This window comes from Chroicocephalus ridibundus, chromosome 4 (genome assembly GCF_963924245.1).
Source record: "Chroicocephalus ridibundus chromosome 4, bChrRid1.1, whole genome shotgun sequence".
Lineage (NCBI taxonomy): Eukaryota > Metazoa > Chordata > Aves > Charadriiformes > Laridae > Chroicocephalus > Chroicocephalus ridibundus.
Window position 1 is genome coordinate 39953168 of NC_086287.1, and position 13644 is coordinate 39966811.

General features: G+C 35.2%; 1 protein-coding gene across 24 annotated transcripts in view; it reads left to right on the forward strand.

Moving 5' to 3' along the window:
• Window positions 1-13644, forward strand: part of GPHN (gephyrin) — a 301374-nt gene that overhangs the window by 222582 nt on the left and 65148 nt on the right. For 11 of the 24 annotated variants that reach the window (XM_063331823.1, XM_063331826.1, XM_063331825.1 and 8 more), the window contains 2 exons: window positions 1258-1329; window positions 6509-6550. The exons of 9 other annotated variants lie outside the window; for them this stretch is intronic. In XM_063331823.1, the coding sequence (XP_063187893.1) occupies window positions 1258-1329; window positions 6509-6550 (114 nt within the window). The remainder of the gene's footprint in view (window positions 1-1257; window positions 1330-6508; window positions 6551-13644) is intronic. 4 more of the 24 variants (XM_063331827.1, XM_063331833.1, XM_063331832.1 and 1 more) reach the window with 1 other exon arrangement.

The window sequence follows — 13644 nt, forward strand, 5'->3', positions numbered from 1 at the left end:
GTCAACAGTTGCCTCTTTTTCAGCCATCCAATTTTTCGCTTTTTTCCCACTTTATTTCCTTTTAACACTTTCTCAAGCACTAAGTATTTCATTTTTCTTCTGCACTCTTCTTGCCTTTCCTGCCTTCTTGGTTTTTGATCTTTTCTTTTGGTTTTGTATGTGAGTGTATTGCCTTTGTTCCAGGACAAGCCATCCTCTCTGTTCTTTAACGCTGCTCTACAGCTGCTCTTTGTGAAAATGTGATTTCACTGAGCATAAAGGGGAGGGGAAGAGTTAGTTATGCACCTCTTTCCAGTAGTGCCATCGTTTAAATTGATCCCAGCATAGAAAAAGAAGCCAGTTGCTATTTGTTTATGCAAGTTACAGCTAGAGGCATCTGTAGCATTCCTCACTGTCTGTGAGGCTTTATCTTTTCATCTTGTGTTTTGGGAAGAGGTTTTAGTTACAGCGTAGGTGAGAAGAGCACGGTACATGAATGAGGCACTGTTTCAGTGGGAGACGTTCAGGACCACTGAATTCACGTGGAGGAAAATACAAAACAGCCACAGTTTCTGTGCTGTTTTTGAAAATTGTGTATGTAATTACTGTGACCTCTGCGTTTTAATGAGTCGTCACATACCATTCTAGATGCGTAATGCGTATACATTTGCAGAAGATGTAGCTTGTTTAGGTGCTGGATTCACCTATTATTTTTATGAACACCCACTGACGCCTAATTTAGGATTATTATTTCTGTATCTGACTGCCCAGGATTTAATTTCACGACACAAAATATATATTTAGACACAAAATCGTATGTGAGTATCCTTATAGAAAATGGGAAACCATAATTGATGTTCCCAAACATGAAAACTTACCTCTAAAAAGTTTTTTTTTGATGGAAGTAAATTCTAGAACACAGCCTTACCAATAAGCAAGCAAATAAATTAATAAATGAACAATATAGCAGAGATTCATTATCTTTAGAATGATCTGTCTGATGATTTTTCAACTTTTCCCCTGTACTGAAAAAAGAGCCATGTTAATCAAGCAACAGTATCTTGTTTCTAGTTTCCAGGTTTACTGAGCTTGCATGTCTGTGTTGTTTAAAGCACTTTGATGTCTTGAAATGTTTTGCCAGAGGCAGTGAGAAATGTGTTATGCTATGATTTATTAAAAAACCAAAAACACAGAGACAAAGAACAAAAGAAAAGACAAAAAAAGTGTGACAAGAGAACAGGTTGCTTTTTCAATTCATTTTCTGATGTTTACATGTAGCTCCATCGAAAGCTGGAGGAGCTCAGAGATCACCTAGAAGGCAATGTCAAAGGATGCTCTCTCCGAGTAAATGTACGATTTCACTCGGTGATCTGGTTTTTTTAAACTTCCACTGGCTGGTAACACCAAATCTGATTTGGTTTGTCCTCTCATCCCCATCTTTTTCTTTCTTTCTCTCTTTCTCCCTTTGTGTTTTCTTTCTTTTCTAGCTGGGGTTTCATTTTAATGTGTGTGAGAAACCTGACCTAATTGACAGGTTTTGTTTAAAAGAATATCCTACTACATTTTAATGAACGCTAATCAAACTGCTTGGCTTTACAGCAACTAAAAAAAAATCCCTTTCCAAAATAGAGGTTACATATCTAAAAGTTTCCTGAATATTAAGCTTAGCAACAAATAAAATAGATATCCTTAATTTAAAGGATAAAAATATCTTCTGCCGGTGATTGATAGCCTTCCCTGAACTGAAAACTATGGCTGATATAAGGTAACCCAAAAGCATATAGGTTCACATGTACCTCTGTCTTTGCCTTTAATATTTCCGGGTCCCTATTTTATCTCAGAAAATAGGTTAATATTTGGTTAAATGCCAGCTATGCAAATTTTGTTCCTTGTTTTTTTAGCAGATTTATATAAAAAATTCTTCAGCGTATTTCTTATGCATTAGGTTTGTTCTTTAATGAAAAAAAATCTTGAGAAAAGGATTAGGATCTAGCATATCAGTCACGACACCACTATGAAGTTGTCCATTTTTCACAGAACTATTTAATAAAGCAAGTCAAATCCAACATAACAATACATGCAGCAGTGCCTTGTGTTTAGTAGTTCGCCTCATAAGTTAAGATCAGCTTTTCAGCAATTAATTCTATAGAAGTGAATTTTAGCTGCATAACTTTGTGTATAATGAAAATTCGAAAAAAGAACAGTTGTGAGCATAGTAGATGTGAAAGTTAGTAACCATTTGTCTCTCTGCACATCCCTACAGTGAAGATTCTCAGAAGAATTTATTTAGATTCATGTCCTGTTTGTGTCTTCCATACACTATGACTGTTATCATTCTCAGCACTATCATTCTAATGCGTAATCCACTATTGTTGTATAGTGCAAGATAATATTGGTAATAATAATGCTTTGATAATTTTTACCCCTTTTGGATGTGTTTGCATATCCAGCTATGTATCTGACAAAGTTGATTTCTGCTTATTGTCAAATAGAAGTCTCTGAGTTTATAATCTTTTGCAGGTCAAACACAAGGAAATTGAGCTGCTAATATATTGCAGCTTTCTATAAAATAAATTTGAGTAAAGGACTGTATCTTTTCCCTGGCAAATCTTTAAAAAATCAGGTTTTGGGGGGAACAAGCTGTGTGATATTTTAGATTTGGTGGTCTCTCAAATTTATTAGTCACATTCAAGACAAAGCAAGTTCCTTTATTTTAGACTTCTCACTCTTAAATTCATGATTTAGTACTAGTGAATAAATATAAAGCCAGAAAAAAATTATGTCATGAAACTTTGTACTAGACAAAAGATGTTCTAATCACGCATTATTTCACAGAATGTCACATGGGGAAAGGTTTCAAAGGAGAAGTCGTGATCACATTAGCCATGACAAATTAGTTGTCATTAAATTGTCCTGTTCCTCTGTGCCACTTTATCCGTTATTTCGTGGCCGTACCCTACACAATGTAAGTAAGGAAGTCAGATTGTGAACTAATATTCCATATATTTTGCATATGCCTTTTAAGTTTCTTAAAACAAATAGGACACATTGCAAGTATAATAACGTATAGCTAAAACCTGCTGCTTTGTCACTGCTGCTCTGATTCTTGCTGTAATAATGGATGTTTGACATAAGGCAACATTTTAAAAGACAATATACAAATGACTGATCAAAGAATAGAAAAATTCCTTACTAAATAGTGGACAATTGGAAAGAAAATAATGAGGCATCTGTTAAAAGTTTGTCTTTAAAATAATTTTCATTTCTTCCATACTGCTTTTGGAAAGGGGTTTAGATGTACGTTGTTAATACGTCTACAATGTGGCAAATGTATTGAATGCTGTGGGAGGGGGAATGTATAGTATCTGATGGGCAGCCCCATAAGTGAAAATGAAATGCTATTGCACAATTGTGTATACTATTAAGGTGGAACCTTTGTTCCAGAATAAATTGCAAAGACATGCTTTCCAGATTAAATTCAAAGGCCATTGGAAACATGTAGGAACATTGGAATTCTGCAGAATATTCCAGATTCCACCAACAGTTTAGAAAGCCTGACAGATACTCAAAATAAAATTGCACTGAAAACGTGTATGAAAATTTTAGTTTATTAAGTAGTTTGGGGGTCTGAGTTTTCATTTTAAAACACTACTTTTAATATCAGCAGTAATGCATAACCATTTAAAAAAAAAGTCATCCTGACCTGAGATTTGTTTTTCCATTTCTTCTTGAGGTCTTCATTCATCTTCCTTGCAGCCGTTCCAGTTCTTTTTATGGCTTAATCCTTTGATGTCTCCCAGAGACCTGTGTTTAAAGCTGAATTTAAATACTGTTCAGAAAAATTATTCTTCTGTCACTTGGACATGTTAGCATTCACCTACTGTTCACCTTAATGCAGCAGTAACAAATAAGTGCATTAGCTACTGAGATGATCAACAGTGAAACAGCTGACTGGTTTATATTTTATAACTCATAATTCCTGCTAAAATTGATACCCTCCTGAAAGTGTGGAGTTCAGTTGAGATTGAACAGAATAATACTGCTCCAATCTGTGTTCTGAAGATACTTTTTTTTTTGTAATTGTGCAGGCTAAGAATTTTAGATGGAAGTTTAAATTCAGCAGAAAAATGTTATGGAAAGCCTATCAGAAAAAAAAATTAAATCTAAATATGAAGTTCTACACAGAGTTCCCAAGTAATATGCAAAACAATTTTTGTATGGCTTTTGACAAGCATAGTTCCAAATCAAAGATTCTGGATTTGTTCAAGAAAAATGTTCTCAGAATTCATTGCAGAGGCCAAATACTGTCAAATAGATGACGTTTAATGCAACAGAGCTGTATCTCTCAGAGTCTACAGTCTCCTGCATGCAGTGTTCTGTCTTACTTTAAGTACCTGCCGCCTTTGATCATGATGAAGGATTACATTTACGGGACTCTTATTCCTGGTTTTAATATTCCATTATTAAAGATCTGAGTCAAGCCGGTAAGGCCCTGGGACTAACAACGAATTGCTCTTGCAGCCTTTGAATGAGATCCTCAGTTGGTGTAAGTGAGCATAGCTCTTTTTAAAGTCATTCTCACAGTGGGGAATTTCTGTGACTGACAACACGGCCCCTTAACTTGGATGTTCGTGGGGGGAAAGAGCCCAACAGCTCAAATGTTAGCACATTAGCTTCACCTAATGTAATATATAGGGGTTGTCAGGTAGCACACAAAATAAGGAGAGCTGTGCCCTCTCTCAAACTGGAAGAAACAATCACTGGAGTTCATATATGACAACAAATTGTAAGCAGAGTAGGGTATAGACTGCAGAATCATCAATAGGGTTTAGAAAAGTATTTACATTTAATTTTAATAACACAGAAGCAATACACTTACAAAATGCTGAGATCAGGCAGATGCTCAAAAATGGAGACTACTTAGCAAGAAAGCAATGACGTAGAAATGATGAGGAAATTATAAGCGCACAGCAGATTAAACAGTTTTATTGTATGATCCTATTGAAAATAAAAGAAACAGCAGTCACTATGTACAGAAGTGTGGTATGAGCATAATCATTTCCTCAAGAACAATAAATCATTTTGAGACTAGAACACTTAGCATACCTTCGATTTCATCATTATGAGAAAATGACATAGGTAAATTGAGAGTTTATACAGGTATGAATAACAAAAAAAGAATTTGGAATTTGGAGTGAGTGAGATTAAGAGATTAAGGAAAATTGTATGTATGTGTGTGTGAGCATAGGGAGAAATAAAATATACAGGTACCTTATTGAAGGGAATATTATAATTTGCTTCTCTACAACTGGAACTATGAAAAAGAAAATACAGAATTATTTAAAGTGATTAAATACTAATACGAATAAGACTGAAGTGAAATATTAAGTTTATCTTAGATATTAATAAAAATATGGATAATTAGATCACAGGATAATTGGACAAGGAAAGTAATAGCATTCTACTTATAGTAGCTGTCTAAGAGAAGATTAAAGAAGTACACAAGTGTCTAGCATACCCCTTGTACTCTGGTAAGTTAGTGTGAGGAGTAAACAAGATGAGCCAAGTTCTTCAAAACTTTGAGGAGTACAATTCCAAACCTCCTCCTTTTACTCTTTCTTCACAGCCAGTTGTCATCAGATCATTATTAATCTAACAAAAATTAAGGGAGAAAAAAAAAAAAAAGGCAAACTAGAACCTGGACTACTCTTTGTAATTGAAACATTAAATGTTTTCAGCCAAAGGAAGGATTTTCAGATTCGTTAGGAAAAGAAATCCTATAAATAATGGCAGACTCCTTTTTTAATACTTAAATTATGTCTGAGTGATTAATAGTATAGAAAAAGGCCTTCTTGTATAAAAAAAAAAAAAAGGTTTCTTAAGCAATAAGTAAAACTGTAGTGTTGCCAACTAACTTGTGTTTGTGCTGAAAGCTTTTGACAGTAGACGGTATCCCTCAAGAATCACAGCACTTTACATTGCTTAGGGACATAATCTGCAGATTTCTACTGACCTATATCTGGCCATTAATCGTGTAACTTTGCAAGTTATTCTGGTTTTTGGGGCAGTGAGGTTGAAGAAAAAACTCTGTTGTCAAAAATGCTGGTTCTGAGCATCTGAAAATATAAAGGTGATACAGGGAAGAATAGGGCCTCTGATGGGTTTTCACATCATACCCTTTGCAGAGTTAGAATAAAACTAGTAGTTTTAAATGACAGATAGGTAAAGCTTCATCCTAGAATACCTTATTGTCCTAAGGATAGTGTCAGTTATTTAGAGGAGGAAGGATTGATAGATTCATCATTAGTTTTAATTATTTTATAATTAGAGTACCTTTTTCTTCTTTTAAGAAGCTTCCACCTTAAAAGGCATAAATTTGGAGTTTCTGAAATAGCTGGTTGTGGAAACTTAATGAACCCCCTGCTATTACCTCAGTGCTGGAACCACCTATACAGAAAACCTTCTGAGACCCTTACTGTGCCACCATTTCTTTTTTAACAATGTTTTCTTTTCCCCACTGCACAACCAGGCTCGGCTCCCTTCGTGCTCATCCACCTATAGTGTTTCTGAGGTATACTTTGCACGTGTTCTCTCACACAGTCGACCTGCTCGCCCATCACACTTTTTTGGGTTTATTTACTTTTTTCTTTTCTGCATTGCACTGTGCACAAGTGGGGCAAAATCAGCTGGGGGGGCAGATTTTGCATGATCAATCTGCAGCCATGTTCAGCATGGTTTTAAAATCACTGTACCAGTCTGGGACCGTCACGATGTGTAGTCTAGCTAGGCAACTGCTACATAACATGTGAGCATAAATTATATAATAAGAGCATCCTTCTTTATCTCTTACATCAAAATAAAAATAATAAACTTAGAGATGTCCAGGCTGCAAAATGCTTTACTGGTTAGTCTGACCCATTTTCAGGCGGTGAAACTGGAAAGATGGCCATCACATTATTATTACTAATTACCTGTCTAGATTTAGGTGGTTTTATGATATCTGAAGCTCATTATTAATTCCCAAAGCTCTAACTTGGGTCAGTACCTGCCAAAACGCATATACTGTTCTAAATACTTCCCTATCAGCTTCGTGGTAGTCTTCTGTAATAAGGTATAGTACCATCTTAGCAAGAATTGAGAAGAAAAATGCATTCAATTGTAATTGGGATGGGGAAAAAAAAAAAGGAGAAAGATGTTATGATAAACTAGAATTCACAACATCATGGGATAAAACCAGAATTTATAAAATACTGTCAAATTAATGCCATGACCCACTGTGTAAAATTTAGGCTTCATCATATTATAATTGATTAATGGATGACTTGAAAAGATGGGCTTGAGGTTTTCTGCAATACCGAATCAGTCTTGAGCACATATAGTTATTTATTCTGTATTTTAAAAGAATCCCTTACAGTTGACAAGATCTCTTCAAAAAACTTTATGCTATCTCACGCTGTGGGCCAAGTTCTAGACCTGATGTGAATGTTCTATCATACAAAATGCAAACATAAGGAGCTCACCTACTCAGTCACTTTGTCCCTAAGCAGGAAGATCTGTGTGTAAGCAGTACCTTGCTGATTCATGTCGAATTTGTTCTCAAAAGCTTCGACTTCTCAAGCAATCATTCCTTGCACTTCCTTATCCTTAGTAATAGAAAGGGTTTTTTCTAGTTTCAGTGTATGAACAGGCAAAAGATATAATAAAAAAGTTGTTAAGAAGACAGATGCTTATCAGTTTTTCTGTCATGGATAAATAGTTGCTGTCTGGCTCAACCAGGAGACAAGTAATTTTAATGATAATCAAGTATGTGTTCTTAAAAGCACCTGTTACATATTCTGCAGTTTGTTGTGCCTCGTTACTGTATTATATGAAAGCCTCACTGTTTATTATCATGATCATCATCAAAACACCAATATGGAATAAATTAGTAATACTATACTCATACACATACAAAACCACTTTTTTGTAAGCTAATACAGGAGCAAGAAATTAGTTTTAGTGCTTACAGATGCAAGACAAATGCCATCCTCACTCAACCGGCCATTCTTCTGAATGATCTCTGTGAAATTAAGAAAAAGCACTGGATTAACAGGCATTTCAGCTTGACGACACTTTGTTTCCAAACTGTGATAGTTCACATCAGCAAAAATGTTGAACATGCACCTATGGATTATGAAGTCATCTTCAGGGAAACTGGACCCTTCTGGCTTTGCCTGCAACTTCAGCCATTTGTCCTATTCATGTTCTGGAGGGATCACTGTCTTCCAAAGAAATACAAACCAAGGTATTGTGCCTGGTGACTGGTCAACGTGTATGGGTCTCCTGCTTGATCAGATCCCAAAAACTATTTTGCCTTCTTCAAAGCTATCAGGCTGTAGTACCAATTAGTGATATTGGAATAGTTAGAGTCTACTGCAATTGAAGAAGAAAATTGGAGTATTAAGTGCATGAAAACTTAGTGAACACTGTCCACAAAGGATGGCTTTGCAATTTGTAGTAAAGACTCTGCTAGCTGAAGTGTCAAGGTGGCACTGCGTGACTGTGCAAGCAATTTGTCCTTTATACTCCATCCGAAGGGAGGATCTTCATATCTGAAATGCAGATAACGTGGCTGCCTAGTGAACCAGATCTTGTGATGCAGTTAAAAAATTTTCAGCTGATCAGCTTTTCATGCTGATGAACCATACAGTGCAAGACCTAGATTGCCCTCTTTTAAACTGCAAACTGAAGGTGTAAAAAAAAAATATGGATACATTCTTCTCTGGTGGCAGGATAGCACCCTGAGTATTTTTGAACAGACCATTTGAGCCAATGATAGATCCAAAGGAACAATTCAATTGAAACTGAAGATCTCTGTGGCAATTGTAGCTATTTGAAGAGGCAGGGAGGGATTGGAGATTCTCTGGGGTCCATAAAACATTTGTAGTGCAGTTTTTAACTTTGGAAGAGACTCGTCGTTGAGAAATGCAGCTTAATGTCAGGATGCATGTCCAGCGATGCTCGATGTCATCTGCTGTTATTTTGGAAAATGGGAAAGGCTGCTCTCAGTAAACATCCTGACCTCTAAATGATATGATAGAAAATCTCACAAACTGAGGTATTGTCAAATGGAATCCAAAAAGCCTGCCATTAGTTTTTGATCAAGGGGAATAAAAGGAGTAATGTTGTATAGCATAATTTCTCATATCTGTCGGGAAGAGAGGACCACACTTTTGATAGGATCTCAAGGTTGTTTCTTGTGTATACACCTATTTCTGTGGTTCTTATTCCAAGAAAATATTTTTCTTAAACTGATTCTTAAGCACCAAGTTCAGAGCTTCTTAATTTTATATGTCCGAGACATCACCAAATAGCTTTGGACCTTCAGAGGACACCAGGAACACAGATACGAAAGAAATGGAATCAGTGCTGTGGGAAGTCAGCTGAACATGCCTTCTGAGAAAGGTACAACAAAAGATAAAGAAAAGATAACCTGATATAAACAATTTCTGAAATCTGATTTTCAGAAATAGACATTGTAGATTCATCATAAGAAATTTCCTTACAATTTGAATTGTTGATAAAAGCTCTGGAATTGGATCAATTGGCACCCCTAGAGCTAAGATTGCCGAAAAGTGTGTGTACTATCAGGGATTTTTTTCTGCTGTTACATAGAAGGTCTTTGATTGAAGAAGTGAAAGATCTTCCAGCAGAAGAGAAATGGGATCTGTGTATTCTACATTGTGGAGAATTTGAGGTAGAATTTGCTGACTAGTTTTTTTTTCATAGAAAACATCCTTGTAGAGGCTATTTTGCATCTTGAGTCCAATAATTAGGAAAAGCTTCTTTTCACCTGTTCCTTTTTATTGTCACCAGTTGCACTGGTGAAACTGTGGATATGGGCAACTGATGCCTGTGTGGGAGGAATGCTCAGAAATTTTTTTAAAACTTCTGCTTCCATTTAGTTACAGAAAGGTTTTCATAGTTTGTCAAACTCCATGCATTATAGAGTACTAGTACTTCATACCTACTTAGCCCCAGTCAGCACCCTGACAATTCCACTTGTCTTGAATGAGTTGCTGTCTTTGGTCCTTTTCAGTTAAATCAAATCAAAGTGAGTTTCTTTAAAATTTATTCCCTTGTGGCAAGAGAAGTAAAGCTTGAATGCTCTAAAATGTATAATGATAAAATGCAAATTCATATTCTCTTTGAATTTTACAATATGCAATAAAGGTTTTCCCCCTTCATGAAAAGCAGTTAGCTTCATGCCTGTAATTTTTGTAAATGTTAGCAGGACTCCTAAAATGATTTTTCTAAAAGTAGAAATATTAATTAGGAATTATGCTGATTTAGCAGTTGTGCAGTATAGTATATGTGTAATATATCTATAATTTACTTATTATCCAAGTCTCACAAAACATAGTAACTTATTTTTTAATAGCAGTAGTTCACATAAGAAATTATTAAATCAGATTGGCATTTTTAGAAGTACTCTGACTTGAGCTTGTGTCTTAAAAATACTGTACAAAATGTAAAACTAACGGATTGACCAACAAAGGTCCATATTCTCCTAATTTATAAAATTACACTTAGGGAGTATTATGCAATGGCCCCATTTTTTATTCTCATTTATATCTCAGACGTTTTATTACCAGCATCAATCTCTCTCTCTCTCTCACTCTTTTTATCTGCCTCTCCTCTGGCTTCTGCATGCGCTATGTGTTTGGCTAAAAGCGTAATGAAGGAAACCTATTGATCTGCTTGTTGAAGGTATAGTGGCAGCGAAATGTTTACTGCAGTGCTATCTCCTGCTTAAAAAAAAAAAAAAAAAAAGTTTTTCAAAGGGGGAGACACTCAGGTCTATAGCTTGTCATATGTTTTATTTAGCTTCATTGAGTGGTTAGAACATGATGCCTTGTGTTACCAAAGATTGGCGAAGTTTTATGTTAGTTTTCTCTCCCACAAAGTACATTATTTCCATAAAAATAGCTTTGGAATACGTATTGGCAGCATACAGATTGATGAGATTTCATTGTTTACTTAGCATTGTTAATAAAATAACAAAGACTTATATTATCTTACCTGATAATAGAAGAACAGAGGAACCAGTGCAGGGAATTAAATATCAACAGTATTCAGAGAACAAGAGGAAGATTTTAAAGTGCTCTAGGTTAAAGTATTCTTTATAGTATGCATTACAAAATGTTGTAAATAACCAAATCTTGTTCTTTAGAACTAAAGCCAGGTAAGAGACTGTTTCTCCTTCTACTTAGGCTAGTTTGAACAGAAGGTAGTGCTGAAACACCGAGAAGTGCTACTCTGACTTTCAGGTGTTTACCACCAGCATAGAACCTAGAATTCAATTTTAGGTATAGGCTGTTAAGTTCTGTGTTGATATCTGTTGTAGATAGTAGGTGTTGACTACTTTTGACAGTCAAATTCAAGAGCATCCTTAATGTGCGCACAGTGAGCCCAACATTTTGAATTTCCTACCTACCTGAAAATTCTGCATCCAGGACTTCCAGAAGGCTTTTCTGGCTCCAAGAAGGTATGCCAGCTTCCTCATGCTGACTTAAGAATGTGGCAACCCCTTATACTTTGTCATCCTTTTTTTAAATTTGGTTTCCTACTCTTTTATCTAAAACATTTCTCTCTAGATCTCTAACCAGCGGGCCAATGAATGCACTTTTTGAATTAGTTTATTCTGATATTGTAACTTAAAACTTTCCGGAAGCAGTTTGCCAGATAAAAATTTAGAATTAATTCAACCATGATAATTGCCTGTGCAATTGTCAAATAACTGAAAAGGTCTTCAGTAAATTCTTAGGTACCCCAGAATGCTTTAATGTCAGTATCGTTTTCATACTTACGGAAATATTTTAATATAAAGGAAAATCCCGAGTGAATATCGATATACAGTGTCTGAAACTTGAATTGCATCTTGTCAAAGGTCTGTCTCTCGCACTGTTTTTGAAGATCATTAGAATATGCATTGATCATTCATATGCATATGAAGATCATTCATAGCAAGAAAAGTATGACATGATTCTAAGAAATGTAAATAGATTTGGAATACCATAGGTGGTCTTTAGACTTTCAGGTATAATGCGTGAATGATATGGTTTTGTTATTGGTCAGATTATTAGACTGGTCTTGTACTCAATATTTATGCCCTCAACTTGTACACTTTTGAAAACATTATGCACAAGCTTGATTAGAGTGGCACAAAGTTTGTATTTCGTTGCATCAATTAACTTAACACTTCTGTAATATGAATACATCCCATATTTCCCATAAACAGGGAAAGCACAAAAAAATCACATGTAGTAATTTCTGGCACAGGATTTCCTTTTTCTTTGCTTTTTCTTTTATAAACTTTTCAGTCTATATATCAGCTGGAGATCTTTCTCTTTTTTTCCAGTGTAGAGAATTTCAATCAACCCTTACAATCACAGGGTGACATAATTAAACTGAAAAAGTGTTTCAGGAGATGGAAGACCATGACCAATAAGAATGGACATGTGCCTTTATTTTCTTTAATATAAGATCACTCCCATGGCATAAGCAACGATTGCTCTTTTTTACAATTTTTACAGTTAGGCTGTGCCTTGGTTAGGGGAGACAAAATGAAGTAAATATATGCGGTTCCTCTCCATTCTCTTCTCTGCTTTCAAGCAGAAGTCCAGCAGATAGAGAATTTGGTTCTTTACATCTGACATAAAAAAACCTGGTCCACTGAAGAAAAATTGCCACATTAAATTGAGATTGCCAGTCTCATTGCCTTACGAACACCATATGCTTTGTAGAGATGATCTTTGAAATTTGAAATAATGTCTTTCCATTAGAGGGAATGCTGAGGTTTTCATATTATTTATGAATGTGTCTTTAATTAAGTTGCCAGGTATGTCCTTAATAAGTTCCTCAGCTTGAAAACAGAAAAATATCTTGATTAAAAGAAATATATGTCTTTATGTATCTGTGATATCTACAGTTCAGAAATAAATGAACACAACAGAGCCAATAAGCATCCGCTAATCATTTGCATTTTGTCCCACTATATTGGTACAATTTACTTCTGGTTTTCTGTATTATTTTTTTGCAGTTGCTAATAGAACAATGACGTTTTAAGTAAAATTAGAATTTGTAGAAATTTCTCTTTCAAACGTGAAAAAGAGGTCAAACTTTCTATTTGGCAGTTGCCATTTAAAGAATTAAAGAATTTTTTCTGTTGGATTTTTCTTTGCTAATAATACTACCTTACTCTAGGTTTAAGAAAAATTAATGAATTAAAGTTCTTTCTGTTAGAGAAACGTTGTTTTCTCAGTGCACATTAAAATGCAAAAATTTATGAAAAGGCAGTGATCCAGTTTCCTTATTTGTAGAAAATAGCTTTGCTAGTTCTGTCTTCATTCTTTTTAGTGGGATTGGTAGCTGCACAAAATATCTTCTGTAGCATTGTCTCTGCCATACCAGAATAGAGAACTGTTCATGCTACAAGAGCTAGATGTCATATCAAGAAAGGCATTCATGACAGCTCATGAGTGAAATTATGGCAAAACTTCAAATTACATCAAGAAGGAGAGTGCATTGTTGCAATAATCTGATCACGGTATACACGAATAACTTCGATGAATGACATCGTAGATATTTACAATAAAATTATTTTTAAAAACTTCATTAAGAAAT